This window comes from Drosophila nasuta, chromosome 3 (genome assembly GCF_023558535.2).
Source record: "Drosophila nasuta strain 15112-1781.00 chromosome 3, ASM2355853v1, whole genome shotgun sequence".
Lineage (NCBI taxonomy): Eukaryota > Metazoa > Arthropoda > Insecta > Diptera > Drosophilidae > Drosophila > Drosophila nasuta.
Genome location: NC_083457.1, coordinates 18983626 through 18998815, shown reverse-complemented (window position 1 = coordinate 18998815; position 15190 = coordinate 18983626). Strand labels below are relative to the sequence as shown.

At 50.1% G+C, this 15190-nt stretch overlaps 2 protein-coding genes across 2 annotated transcripts; both read left to right on the top strand.

The window, feature by feature from the left end:
- Positions 1-57: 57 nt before the first annotated feature.
- On the top strand, positions 58-5127 carry LOC132790053 (5-oxoprolinase). Its single transcript, XM_060798477.1, is given in 10 exon segments — positions 58-535; positions 601-880; positions 937-1249; positions 1681-2443; positions 2498-2905; positions 2907-2927; positions 2929-3251; positions 3313-3573; positions 3630-4830; positions 4886-5127. Coding segments are annotated over 10 exon segments (3915 nt in total). The 5' UTR covers positions 58-340; the 3' UTR covers positions 5036-5127.
- Positions 5128-5699: 572 nt separating this feature from the next.
- Positions 5700-14558, top strand: LOC132789103 (small subunit processome component 20 homolog). Its single transcript, XM_060796879.1, has 6 exons — positions 5700-5860; positions 5928-8331; positions 8385-11276; positions 11339-13200; positions 13258-13887; positions 13950-14558. Exons 1-6 carry the CDS (start codon positions 5816-5818, stop codon positions 14382-14384), a joined length of 8268 nt encoding a protein of 2755 aa, XP_060652862.1. The 5' UTR covers positions 5700-5815; the 3' UTR covers positions 14385-14558.
- The last annotated feature ends 632 nt before the right edge of the window (positions 14559-15190 follow it).

Here is a 15190-nt window from a genome sequence, read left to right as displayed (position 1 = left end):
AAGACGTGTGTAGATATGTATTTAACATAAAAATAATAAAAATGTAATTTATTTCATATAGTTTTTATTAAAATGTTTAGTCTGGAGCTTTAAAAAAACCACCCTTTACAAAAGCCTTAATGTGTTGTGCAAGCTTTATTAGACTGTCCAACAATAGAGAGAGTGCAAAATGAGAGCAAGAGCATTAAGAAAGCTGTTGGAGAACACAGCAAGTGCATGAGAACAGTTCTCCGCGCTCTGGCTCTAGCTCTGGGAAAAGTATAAATACGCTGACGATCTGCCTCGCTCTTATTCAGTCTTTGTCGATCATTTAAATTGTAAAGTCGTGTGAGTTAAAAAAATGGTGTTAGGAAGTGATGGTGTTTCGTCTAAGGGCGATGACAAATATTGTTTTGCTATTGATCGCGGCGGCACCTTCACCGATGTGATCTGCATCTGTCCAGGCGGTCGGGTGCGTACTATGAAGTTGCTTTCCGAGGATCCAGAGCGTTACAGCGATGCTCCTCGTGAGGGCATTCGACGTATACTCAAAGAGGTGAGTTCAAAGTACATTTGACTGCGAGAATTTCCCTTAAGCTGTCTCCTTTGCTGGGCTGATAGGAAACTGGCGCAGACCTAGCCCCCTCAGGTTTGGTGGATACCTCTAAGATTGGTTGGGTGCGCATGGGCACAACTGTGGCCACCAATGCATTACTCGAGCGCAAGGGCGATCCTGTTGTTCTGGTGGTCAACAGTGGCTTCCGCGACCTGCTCTACATTGGCAACCAGGCTCGACCCAAGATATTCGACTTGAACATTCGTAAGCCGGCTAATCTATATCAGACTGTCGTCGAAGTCGACTGTCGCATTGTGCCCGAGCAAAAGGAGCGCTGTCAACTGAGTAAGTTGACCTTACTATTTCGCCCTGTTCAGCCTTACTTAAGATGTGCCTAACAGCTCAACAATGGAAGGTGCTACAGGGCGTAGCAGGCAGCAAGTACCTGGAAGTGCAGCCCGTGGATGAATCCTCTGTTCGGAAATCGCTTTCTGCCGCCCGCAAGCAAGGTATCAATGCTGTCTCCGTGGTGCTGACTCACAGCTATGCCTGCCCCGAGCACGAGCTGCGCATTGGGGCCATTGCCAAGGAGTTGGGATTCAGTCATGTCACACTATCCCACCAGGCGATGCCCATGTGTCGCGTGGTTGCTCGCGGCTATACGGCCTGCGCTGAGGCCTATCTGACGCCCCATGTGGATCGCTACTTGGCCAGGTGAGTGTGTACACTCCTAATGTTCCAATCTCGCTTGTAAATTAGTGCAATGAGAGTGCTCTTTTGGATTAAATAATTCATAATTTCAAACCGATAATAAAGATAATAATGATAGTGCCAAGACGACGCGACGGCAAACAAACACCGAAACTTTATGAAAAGCTCGCTCTCACTCTCTTTTGCTCGCTCTGTATACAAAATCAAAAGTGTTGTTATATGTACCTGCCGAAACAACAATGATAAAGGCGGCTACTCGCGATACAGTAGCGGCCAAAATATTTGACACAACAAGTTTTGAATACGGAATACGTTCGTGGTCGAAATATGTATAAAGCTTGCAAATAAGAAAATGCGGAACTTCATTTTTTTAAGTTTTGTTTTAAATAATTAATATTGTAATAAATAAAAATTATTATTTTTTTTTTTGGTAGTTTTAAGTCCGGCTTTGACAATCAATTGGCCGGTGTGGACGTGCTCTTCATGCAATCGGATGGCGGTTTAACGAATATGGACAATTTCCGTGGAGCTCGTGCCATACTCTCAGGACCTGCTGGCGGCGTGGTTGGCTATGCACTAACGGGATCGCGTGAAACCGATTTACCCTTGATTGGCTTTGACATGGGTGGCACATCAACGGATGTATCACGCTATGCTGGAAATTATGAGCATGTTATTGAAAGCACCACAGCAGGCGTGACAATTCAGGCGCCGCAATTGGACATTAATACTGTGGCAGCTGGTGGCGGATCTCAGCTGTTCTTTCGCTCGGGCATTTTTGTAGTGGGTCCCGAATCGGCGGGTTCCCATCCAGGTCCAGCTTGTTATAAGAAGGGAGGTCCTTTAACTGTGACGGATGCCAACCTCATGCTAGGTCGTATTCTGCCCCAGTACTTCCCCAAGATCTTTGGACCCAGTGAGAATGAACCACTGGATTATGAGCTCACCAAGCGCAAGTTCACCGAACTGCAGTCGGACATCAATGCGCACCTGGCAGCCACGGGGGATTCCAGAGTATTGACCATTGAACAAGTTGCTCTGGGTTTCATTCGGGTGGCCAACGAGACCATGTGTCGCCCTATACGCGCACTGACGCAATCTCGTGGCCTGGACACCGCCAACCATGTCCTTTCCTGCTTCGGTGGTGCAGGTGGACAACATGCCTGTTCCATAGCTCGCAATCTAGGCATAGCCAAGGTGAGTAATTAATGAATGATAACCAGTTGAAATCTTCCTAACCAATCCTTGCAGGTGGTCGTCCACAAGTATGCGGGAGTGCTCTCAGCCTACGGAATGGCACTAGCTGACGTTGTCCAGGAGGTGCAGGAACCCAGTGGCTTGGAGTTTAGTGCAGCCAATGACCAGGTGCTCAAGGAGCGTCTTGATACTTTGTCCAAGCAATGCCACGATAAGCTATCTGAGCAGGGCTTCCGTCAAATTGAGTTACAGCCATTCCTGCATCTGCGCTACGAGGCCACGGATGGAGCTCTAATGTGCGCACCAGCAGCTGCTCCAGATGCCAAGGATTCCTCTTCGGTCCTGCTGTCGTCTTATGGTGACTTCCAAGCCACATTCCTGGAACGTTACCGCACCGAGTTTGGCTTTGTGCTGCAGAATCGTCGCGTCATTGTGGATGATATACGCATTCGAGGGCTGGGCAAAAAACGAAACGCCTCCAGAGCAAAAAAGTTCAAGCTTCTACCGAGGCGACGCCCACAGCGGAGGGCACCACTTTGGTGCATTTCGATGAGGGTGGCTTCAATGCGCCCATCTATCTAACCCAGAATCTGAAAGCTTCGCACAAAATCATCGGCCCAGCTGTACTCATCGATCAATTATCTACCATAATTGTTGAGCCCGAGTGCAACGTGGAGGTGACTAGTTATGGTGACCTTATTATTGATGTGAAAACTGGTGGCAAGCATGGCATTAACGAGGAGCTGGATCCTGTTCATTTGAGCATCTTTAGCCATCGCTTCATGAGCATTGCCGAGCAGATGGGCAGGTGAGCTATCGATTGTTAATCTATGTGAATCAGATAATAAGGAACTACTCTTTGTTTGCAGAGTGCTCCAGCGCACCTCCATTTCAACAAACATCAAAGAGCGTCTGGACTTCTCCTGCGCTCTGTTTGGGCCAGATGGTGGATTGGTCAGTAATGCACCGCACATTCCTGTGCATCTGGGTTCCATGCAGGCCACGGTACAGTACCAAATAGAAGTGCGAGGAGATAGTCTCAAGAATGGTGATGTGCTGCTCGCCAATCATCCTCAAGCTGGAGGCTCACATCTGCCCGACATGACCGTCATCACACCAGTGTTTTACGAGTAAGTCGCATTTATTTGAAATAAGAAACGTACTGAACCACCTAATTCATTTGCAGAGGCCAGCCAAAGCCTGTGTTCTTTGTCGGCTCCCGTGGCCATCATGCTGACATTGGTGGCATCACCCCAGGTTCCATGCCTCCACATTCCACAACCTTGGCACAGGAGGGTGCCGCCTTCAAGTCATTCCTCATTGTGGAGAATGGACAGTTCCAGGAACAGCAGATTGTGGAACGCCTCACAACGCCAACTAATGCCAAGGGTGCTGTGGGCACACGTAATCTCGGCGACAATATCTCCGATCTGAAGGCACAGATCGCTGCCAACCACAAGGGCATTAATCTGGTGTCCGAGCTGATTGACAGCTACGGTTTGAGCGTTGTTCAAGCCTACATGGCACATATTCAGAAAAATGCCGAGCTTGCAGTGCGCGACATGCTGCGCCAGATTGGCAAGGATACTCTTGAGCGTACTGGCTCAACAGTGCTGACTGCTGAGGAGCACATGGACGACGGTTCACCCATCTGTCTACGCGTCACCATTGATCCCGAGAGCGGATCGGCTGTATGCGACTTCACTGGATCGGGTCAAGAGGTGTGGGGCAATTGCAATGCTCCTCGTGCTATTACCTTGTCGGCACTGATCTACTGCCTGCGATGCATGGTGGGTCATGATGTACCACTTAATCAAGGCTGTTTGGCACCCATTGAGGTGATCATACCCAAGAACTCCATATTGGATCCCTCGGAGGGAGCAGCTGTAGTCGGTGGCAATGTGCAGACCTCGCAGCGCATTGTGGACACTGTTCTTAAGGCATTCCGTATTTGTGCCGCCTCACAGGGTTGCATGAACAACATCACCATTGGAGATAATGAGTGGGGCTACTACGAAACTGTTGCTGGAGGAGCTGGAGCTGGTCCCGACTGGCATGGTGCTGGCGGAGTACACACACACATGACTAACACCCGTATTACCGATCCGGAGATTCTAGAGTTGCGCTATCCCATGATCCTCAAGCGCTTCTGTCTTCGCACCGACAGCTCTGGCGGCCGAGGACGTTTCAATGGTGGCGAGGGAGTTGAACGGGATTTGCTCTTCCGCAAACCGGTTACATTGTCAGTTCTCACTGAGCGCAGAACTCTGCAACCTTATGGACTTGCTGGTGGTGAACCAGCAAAACCTGGACGTAATCTCATCGTTAAGCACGATGGGCGAGTAATTGCTCTGGCCGGAAAGATCAGCATCGATGTGGAAGCAGGCGTAAGTCCATGATAAAATTCATTTCGAAAAGATTTCAATATTTATTATTTCACAGGACACATTTGCAATGAAGACACCAGGTGGTGGTGGATACGGACACACAGATGACTCCTCCAACGCTGATCTTTCTCCGCCCATCGGCCAACAAAGATTTGTAGAGCGGGGTACAGTTTACAATTACAGCCAAGCTCAAGAGTCTGTGTAAAGACAATATATATTTTAGTGTTTTTAAATGATAAAATAAATATTCGATTTATTATAATTCCAAAGCAATAAAAATATAAACGTTTATTTTGTGTATTTGAAAGTGAATTTAGTGAATTTTCAATAGTGTTTTCAAAAACCTAATATAAAGTTACTAATTAATTTTATAAAATCAAAAATTCATTTAAGATTGTTAGCTTACGTATGGGTTTTTCTTTAAAATTGCGTTAAATTTAATAATATTTAAATCGAATTTAAAAACAGTACATTTTGGCAACGGAAAACGGTTAATTTTTAAATATACAAATGTACCGATAAACATATGTACTTATATACCAAAACTACAAAATTCCTGCAATGTTACAATTCAAGTATCTTGGTACATTTGCAGAAAGCGCTAAAAGCACGTAATTTCAGCCAGCGTGTTATTAAAGATATTTAATAAATCCTTCTAATAGAACCTTGCTATTTGACTTTTTTATATTTATCTTGAAAATAAAATAAAATTATTTAAAAAAAAATGGTACACTTTTTATATTTCGGTACAAAAAATACTATAAGGCAGCAGTAACAGTGGGTCGGACCTATCGATAAATTCATTTTATCGCTGTTAACCGCACAGCTGGTTATGTTAACCTGCTACAATCGTCGATAAACATTTCTGCCAGCCGCATTTTTGTAAACAATGTGCACGTGTTGCGGTCGCATGAAAAACCGGAGTTCGTAAATTGTATAAAAACCGTAGTGAATTAAACAAAAAATAAATTTTGCATGCATCAAAATGGCTGCTATAACAGAGAAATCAAAAGACACAAACACATTTAGGGTAAGTATCATCAGATTTACTCCACACGAAAAGGTGTCTAAGGTGCCTCGTTTTTTTGTCGCCGCAGTTCAAATCGTTCACGGAACGCGTGAATGAAATCGACTTGCGGCACTTGGCGCTCTATCACATAGGCCACAAATATGAGCAGCTCGAGGAAGTCGAAAACGAGACGTATTTCCAGCAGACATTGCAAAAGTGGAACGTGCTCAATCTGACCGAGGAGTACAATTACTTCAGTAAGCGATGCCGCAACATTGTCACGCTTCCCCAACTGTTGCATCAAAAAGACTTTGTAATTGATCTGTTACTGGAACGCTTGGCCACTGCTACAACATTGTCGCAGCAGCCGCTGCTGGAACTTCTCTATGTGCTGGCCCGCGATTTGCGTGAGGAGTTCTATACGTATTTCCAACGCGTGCTCGACAGATTGATCTGTCTGCTGAACACACAGGATGCGGAGCAACTGGAATGGACGCTCATCTGTCTGGCACATCTGTTCAAGACGCTCAAGTCTTATTTAAAGCGCAACATTGGCGTAGTCTTCAATGCAATTCTGCCGCTGCTTGACGAGCAGCATTACCCGGATCATGTGACTAACTTTGCCGTCGAATGCTTCGCTTACATTGCACGTGATGTGCGGGACTTTCCGCGCTTCCTTGCCTACGTGTTGAAGACTGTGTTACGCGAGCAGGTGGAGAGCGTGCATGGCTGCGGACGGCTGCTTTACGAGATTCTGCGTGGTGTCAATGGCCATCTGCATATCTGTGCTGCCGAGTTGGTCGCCCATGTGCTCCAAGTGCTGGTGAACGAGGGAGCGAGTCACACTAATGCACAGACGGCACTACTTTCCGACATACTGCAGCACAGTCTCGGCTTGTTGCTCAACTTTATTCAAGTGGATCAGAGCGTCGTGCTCTGGCAACAACTCTGCGGCGCAGTCGCCAAGCCAGAGTTGAGCGTGACGGCAACGGTGCAACTGCTGGAACTAATGCTACCTCTCGTAACCCACAAGGATGGACGCTACATTGCGGAACTTTCGCTGCTGGTGCCCACAATGCTGAAGCTGCTCGACCGACACATGACACTGACAACTGCAGAGCCACTGCAGCAGTTGAGCACGCTGGTCAGCAGCCTATTGCAGGCGCGGCAGACGCAGCTCAGTCAACTAGACGCAAGTCGTCTGCTACAACAGCAGCTAAAAGTGCATCAAGTGTCGCGCGTGGTATACGTCGAGTTTATACTACAGATGCTGGACTACAAACAGTTTGAGCTCTTGGTGCTGCCCCATGTTGTGGCGCACTACGAGGAGCAACTGGACGAGAGTGCGTTGGAGCTGCTGGCACGCATTGTACAGCACAAACGGCCACTTGCTGTGGATGCGCAGAGTCTGTCCGACTGGCAGGCCTATGTACTGCAGCTGAAGCAGAGCAAGACCATGACGCATGTGGAGAAGCAGTTGCAGCACATTGATGTCAACGACGAAAGCCAGTTGCTGTTATTGCTGCTGTTGCCCCATTTGCGCGGCTTCAGCAAGCAGTCGCTGGAGAGCAGCCTGCAGGTTGCCATTGAGCAGCAGCTAACGAGCACCTCAAGTTACGACTCCCAACTCTTGCTACTGCTATTGCAAACTCACGCGCTGCTCAAGTTTAAGTTGACCAAGAAGCTGCGGCATCAACTGCAGCAGACCCTGCTGCCTTCGATTGCCAGCGATCCTCGGGCTTTGGCTTGCCTACAGTTGATGTTGCTGAAGACCAGCAAAGGCGAACTGGACGCGAACGATGTGGATGCTATTCTCGAGCCAGTTTCCCAGCTGCTAAGTCAGCCACCAGCACAGTGTCGTCGCATGGCTGCACATTGCCTGCAGCTGCTCGGTGCACTGCGTGTGAAGAACAATCCTTACGAGTACTTTGCTGGCGCCTGCTCCATTGAGCTGACTGTCCACAACTATCGTGAACTGTTGCTGCAACTGCAACAGCTGGAGCCGGCTGCAGCACAGTTTAAGCAGTATGCGCAGCTGCCACACTTCAAGGAGCATGCAGTCAGCCTTCTGCTTGGATTACTCTACAACAATTTCAAGTTCGTGTGGGCGCCAGTGCAGCAACTACTGGCGGAATACCTCAAGGTGATGACCAACGACGAGTTCTGGACACTGTTCAAAGCGAAGCTGCTGCAGACAAACGAGTACATCGACTACACCAAGGAGACGACGACACTGGCACAGCCCAAGCAACGGGACTTCAATTCCTCTGCGCTGGGATCGCTGCTGCCGCTGGAGGAGTCGCAGCAACAGATAACGCTGCAACAGGCATTGAACTATCGCCAGCTGCTCTGGCAATGCATTCCCAAGTTGGGCAGCATTGCGGAGGTGAAGAATGCGGATCTGGTGCGACTCTTTCTGCAGTTCGTAGAGCGCGAGTATCGCGGCCAGTTGGAACACGCCGAGTACACTTGGAATCTACAGGAAACGACGGGTAAGTAAGCTTAAATCCTTGCTAGACTGTTGCTCATTAATTACGCTTTCCAGCCGATGACATTGAAGTGGATGAGGAACCGGAGGAGTCAACGCCAGCGAAGGGTCGCCAAAAGCGCAGAACGCGCAATCTTCATACGAAATTCATACTACAGACACTTCAACTTAAGCTCAGCTGCTTTGTCGCCCAGCCCAACCCTAAGGCGCTTCATCGTGAGCCAGAGATGCGCGAGTTTTATCTGGAACTGCTCGCTGGACCCAATGCGCAGCTGCAGCAGCTGGCTTTGGACTGTCTCGTGGCCTACAAACAGCCCGCAGCGCTGGTGCAGCACAAGGAGCAGCTGTCGGGTCTCGTTGATGAGGCCAAGTTCAAGGCGTCACTCACTGGCTTCGAATTGAGCAGCCTGGCTGCTCAACAGCGCACAGAACTGATGCCCTACATGCTGCGTCTGCTTTACGGACATCTGAACAAGGGAAATCAACGTCAGCTGAGTGGACAGCAGCGTAAGACACTCATTCTGCGCTTTCTCGGTCAGTTGGATGAACAGGAGATTCTTGGTTTCCTACGAATGGCGTTCAGTCGATTTGAAAACTATACGAATCAACCAGTCGAACTGTTGGTGGAATTTGTGCGCAAGGAGTTTGTAGCTACGTCTGTGATTGCTGCACGCCAGCTGCAGAGGATCGTCAATCTGCTGGAGCTGATACGCAAAGAGTTTGCAGGTCGACTTAGCGCCGATTTCCAAGTCTATGTTCTCAAGCTGCTGCTGCTCGCCGGTGGAGTGTCTCAGCAAGCTTTGAGTAGCCATGGAGCGGCAGGAAAACTTTTGAATGCTTATAGAAATGTGCGTCATGCTGCGCTGCAAACCCTCGTCAGCTACTTTGACCAGCTGCTAGACAATGCGGAGCTCTGGCAGGAATCCCAACTCAGCGCCATCTGTGAGGTCTTCGTTTGGCCTAATCTCGCACGCCTGCCGCAGGAATCAATACATGCGCCAACGCCACTGCTGAAGCTGCTGCTGCTCTGGGGTAGCGAACCCCGTTTCCACAGCTGGTTGCAAGAACGTTCGCCGACAGATGCGGATGCGCCAACCATTATGAAACAGCTAATGGCCCTGCTGTTGAACGACAAGGCCAAGCAACTGGTGCGTCGACCACTGCTACAGCTGGTGGAACAGCTGCTTGAGTGTGCCAACTCAAAGGAAAAGGAGGACGATCAGGCACAGGGCGCCCTAGCACTGGCTATACTACAACCCTACATACCCGATGTGCTGCAATTGATGCAGGCCAGCTGGAAGCAAAAGAAGTCCGGCAAGCAGTCGCTGGACAAGCGGGAACTGAACATCCTGAGTCTGCTGACGGTGCACGTGCAACAGCCGGAAACCTGCGAGACTCTGCTGCAGCTGCTGCTGCCGATCTTCACCAAGCAGGCTGCGAATGCCAATGCCAGTCCAGAAACGGTGCTGCAGCTGATACAGACCCTGGCAAATCTCAGCCAGCGTGTGCCTGCTCCACACCAGTATGTGCGTCAACTGGCGCCGCTCTTTGAGCAGGTGCATGCGCTGCCAGCGCGCAAATTGCTCTGTGAACTGCTCGCGGAGATGGCCAAGCGACTTCACAAGCAGGCTAAGCTGGAGCAGCAGCTGCAGCCGGCGGCGATGCAGCTGCGTGAATGGGCACGACTTGTTCTGCTGCTCAATGCGTGGGACAAGCGCTGGTTGGAGCAACCCGACTACGACAAGCGATTGCAGGCACTCAACGAGCTGAAGCAACAACTTGAGCAGCCCAAGGAGCAGGTTGTCATTGACTTGGAGCTGGGACTGCTGGTCACATACAACTGCTTTTACATGCTGCGACACGTCTCCGATCTGGGCATGCGCGTCAACATTGGCGAGCTGTTGAAACTGCTGCTGCCGCATCTGACGCGTCAGCTGAAGCAGGAACAGCTGCACCACTGGCTGGAGGATTGTCTGCTGCCGTTGTTGCAGCGCTGCCTGCGTGACGAACGTCACGAACATGCGCGCAGTGAAGCTATCGGATTGCTGGGTGAATTGGCGCGTCAGTGTCCTCAGGTGCATGATGTGCTGCGTGATCTGGCGCCGCTGACGGATCAACACGATCTGGAGGTGGATTTCTTTGAGAATATGCTGCATCTCCAGACGCAGCGACATGGTCGCGGACTGCAACGACTCGTCAATATTGCGGGTGGCGCCAGCTGGCGTGCCACGCCTCCCTGTGCTCGCAGTCTCACGCAGTTCCTGTTACCTTTGGCCACACGTTATCTGCTCAGTGAGAAGCATTCGGGCAAGCATACGCTGGTGGATGCCGCCATCGAGGCGGTGGGTGTTATGTGTGAACTGCTGCCTTGGCAGCATTACCAGGCTGTGCTGCGGCATTACTTGCAGCGTCTGCGCCACTCGCATTCCCAGCAGAAGCAGTGCGTTCGCTTGGTGGTACGTGTTCTGGACGCCTTCCACTTTGATCTGAGCAATGCGCATGCAGATGTTGCAGCACTGGCGCAGCTGAAGCAGAAGTTAAGTGAGTCGGTCATCGAGGAAAAGCCCAAGGAAGAGGAGGTGGAGAAAACAGAGGGTGAGCCAGAGGAGAAACCTGTGAAAGAGGAAGATGGAGAGATCGACTTTGAGGCAGACAAAGCGGAAGAGGAGGAGGCTGAAACTGAGACCGAACAGCCTAAGCAAAGACAAGACAAAACACTGGCACCCAATGCCGCCAAACGGGTGATGGCCACCATTACCAGCGTGCTGCTGCCGACCTTGAATCGCGCCATCACCGAAAAGACGAACTACGACACCAAACACAAGGTGAACAGGCGTCGGCTGAGCTACGAGCGCGAAGAGGAGGAAATCCAGCGGGTGCCCATTGCGTTGGCCATGGTCAAGTTGCTGCAGAAGCTTCCACAGGAGCTGCTGGACAACAGTCTGCCAGGTGAGTAGTGCAGCAATATTATTCCGCTTGTCATCCTTATTAATTTCACTAATTTCCATCAGGTATCTTCATGAAGGTTTGCACTTTCCTGCGCTCCCCACTCAAGTCTGTACGCATGCTCACTCGCGACATTCTCAAGAAGATTATGCTTACACTTGGCGGCAGCTGCCTTGGATTGCTGCTGGAGCAGCTGCAGTCGCTGCTCACACGTGGCTTTCAGGTGCACGTGCTCTCAGTGACGCTGCACGGCGTTTTGGATGCACTGCGTGGCCAATTGCAGTCGACGCACATTGAATCCTGCCTTCAGAATCTGCTTGAAGTGGCGCTGAATGACATCTTTGGGGATGTGAATGCCGAGAAGGAGGTGGACAAGATTGTGGCCCACACACCAGAGGCAAAGCCCAGTGCCAAGAGCTATTTGACACTCAACATTGCAGCGCGACACATCAGGGACAACTGTTTGCTGGATCTGCTGCTGCCCTTCAAGGAGCAACTGGCGCGTACACATTCCCGCAAGGTGACGCAAAAGATTCAGGAGTGCTTTGCCAAGATCGTTGCGGGACTGGTGGAGAACACGCACATTGCACGCGAGAGTTTGCTGATCTTCATCTACGGCACAATGTCGGAGAGCATCACGGATCTGTTGCCCGGCACACAGAAGCGACAGCTTAGCGCCAAGGAACAGGCACTGATGAGACGCGCTCGTCCCGATTGCCTCCTGCTGCAGCCGGCGCCCGGACGACGAAGCGTCACCACTGGCAACAAGCAGGTCAAGTCTAGTGCCCAGGCTAATGCCCATATTCTCATTGAGTTTGGTCTGGAGCTGCTGCACTTTGTGCTGAAGCGCAAGAAGCTCACGGATCTGGACTATCAACCATTTCTGCATCCGCTGCTGCCGTTGTTACGCGATGCTCTGAGCAGTAATCATGCAAGGACCACCAGCTATGCCCTCAAGTGCTACACGGCCATCTGGCTGGGCGAATATGAGCTGGCCGAGCTGAATGCCGAGCAACTGGCTCCAGTGGTCAAGCGCATGTTCGACATCCTGAAGAACTTCTCCACATTTGGAGCCACGCGACAGGAAGAGAATGCACAGCTGGTGCGAGCCAGCTTCAAGGCTGTGGTGGCGCTACTCCGCAAGTGCGAGGATTATGCGCTGACTGCCGAGCAGATTGAGCAGCTGCTGTTGCACATCGAGCAGGAGCTGCAGGAGGGAGAGTGCAGCAGCCAGACCATGTGCTTCACGCTGCTCAAGGCGCTGGTGGGCCGCAAAGTTGACACTCGTTCGCTGCACGACCTGATGAAGCGATTGGGTGATCTGTCGATCATTTCGCAGTCGGATCATGTGCGCGACGAATCAAGGAGCATACTCATCACCTACATCATGGAGTATCCGCTGCAGCAGCGTGTTGAGCAGCTAATGAAGTTCATGTCCGTGCAGTTGGCCTACACGCAACCCTCGGGCAGACAGTCGGCCATACAGTTTATGCTGTCCATCATCAACAAATTCCCGCTGCAGATGCTGGCCAAGCATTCGGAGTTCCTCTATCTCTCCCTGGGCACGCGACTCGTCAACGACGAGGACACCGCTTGCCGACGAGCTGTGGCCGCTGCTCTCGAAGCTCTGCTCGGCCGACTCAACAAACTGCAGCGTCAGCCACTGCTAGACTTGACGCTCCTGTTCTTCACCTCACCACAGTCCAGCCAGAAGCCAGGTGTACGAGAGATGGCTGCTGCAATGCTTTCCCGCTTTGTGCAGGCGGAACGTGGCGGATTTGTAGAGCGCCTGCCTCTGGTGCTGCCCACTCTGGTCGCTGTACTCACGTTGGGTGACGTCAATGCTGGCGGAAAGTTTGTGCGGGCACCAGGACGTGAGACGTTTTCTGCGATGGACTCGAGTGTGCCGCGCAAGCGTCGTCGCAAGGTAAGTGAAGGGTTACATTTAAATTGCTTTGAAGTTACTAATAGTTGAAATTTATAGATGGCTGCAGAGGAGGAATTGCTGGCGGACATGGATCCAGAGGCACGGCTAGAGCATCAGCAGCGCTGCATTGACCATCAGCTGATACAGTTGCAGTATTGTCTGCTCAAGATTTTCGAGCACTGCGGCGAAGTGATGCTCTCAAGCGAAGAATTTGCCCCAACAGTGGACGAACTGGCCTATGCCTGTCAACGATTGCTGGCCCATGAGCACAACTGGGTGCGTTGCAATGCAGCCAAGCTGCTCACACAGATCCTGGCACACTATGATTACGATTATGTGGGCCAGCAGCTGGTTGGCGTCAAGAGGGAGCACAAGGCGGAGGCCAAAACATTAGAGTTTATCTACGCTCAGCCAGCGCAGGATCTGAAGAGTTTGGTGCTGGATCTGTGTGCTCAGGTGACGCCTGGTGAGACGGCGCAGGAGATGATTGATGAGCTGGTCAAGATACTGCTCTATGTGGCGCACATGCTGCGGGATGTGCCCTTCAGCATCAAACAGGAGCCGGATGCCGATGCAGATCAATCTGATCTACCGCCAGCTGGCAAAATCAATCTCAATTGGCTGGTGCGAAACATTCGCTTCCTGATCAACAAGGAACTGGCCAAGGCGCCACACGACACCAGCATTGTGAGTAGCACTGTTAACCAATGTCTGTCCTCGATTATGCTCATTAATGGTTTCTTTTGCAGCGCACTGCTTTGTTTACGCTTATCGAAGGACTGAGCACATTGCTCAATGTGGATGTCGTCACACAATTGGCTCCTCCATTGCTGCAGTCCCTGGTCCGCGAAATGTCCGAGGAGGATCAAAATGTGGATGCCGAGTTGCGGCAGCTGGCATTGCGTGTGGGAAGTCGCCTTCGCAAACGCATCGGTGCCGAGACCTACGACAAGCTTCGCAATGTGGTGCAAACCAAGTTGATGGTGCGCCGCGCCGAGCGACGCAAGGCGGTGGCGCAAGAGAAGATCCATGATCCAGAGCGTGCGGCTAAGCGTAAGGCTGGAGTGCAGGAACGAAAGAAGGCCGCCAAGCGCTTGAAGACTGCTGTCGTTCGTGGCAAGGCGCCCGACATGAAGCAGAAACTCAAGAAACGCAAACGGAAAGCTGAAATGGAGGGCTTTTAATTATTATTAACATAGTTATAGAATTGTATATTACTAGCTAGTGTTACCCGGCATTATACACATTTAGAAGATTCACTTTACTTGGTTGTCAAATGACAAAGAAAGAAAACACGAATTGTTATCATATAAGCATATAAATAGATATTTACCAAGAAAATTTCAAATATAACAAATGCAAACTTTTTTCATATTATAAAAAAAAGTATTGGCTTTCTCAGCTGCTTTATTCGAATATGCAGGGCAAGTCCACTTGCTGCTTTATTATGTTTGCCTGGTATTTCAGTTGTTCCATGTGGCACTAGAAAGCACGTTGATGAATTTTTGCACATATAGTTGTTCTCATTATTGATGTTGTTGTAGCTGACAGTTGTTGTAATTGTAGTATCTCAAATCGTTGTTATTGGCCGCTAGATGTTGCAACGAAGGGCTAGGTGAAAAATTACTAGGTAAAATACCAGGCGAACATAAATCAGCAGCAAGCTGCTGTAAAACCACTTGCTACTTTATTTTGCCCGCCTGGTACTTCAGTTGTACCATGCGACACTTTTCAAGAAGCAAATCCAATTGTAGTCATTATTGATGTTGTTGTAGTAGTTTTTGTTGTACCAGACAGTTGTTGTTGCTGTTGTAGTATCACATGTAATATTGGCTGTTAGATGTCGACACGAACGACGAAAAGTTGAAAATTACAAAGTGAAATACCAGGCGAACATAAATCAGCAGCAAGCTGCATTCGAGAAAGTCACTTGCAGTAAAACCACTTGCTACTTTATTTTGCTCGTCTGGTATTTCAGTTGCACCAAGCG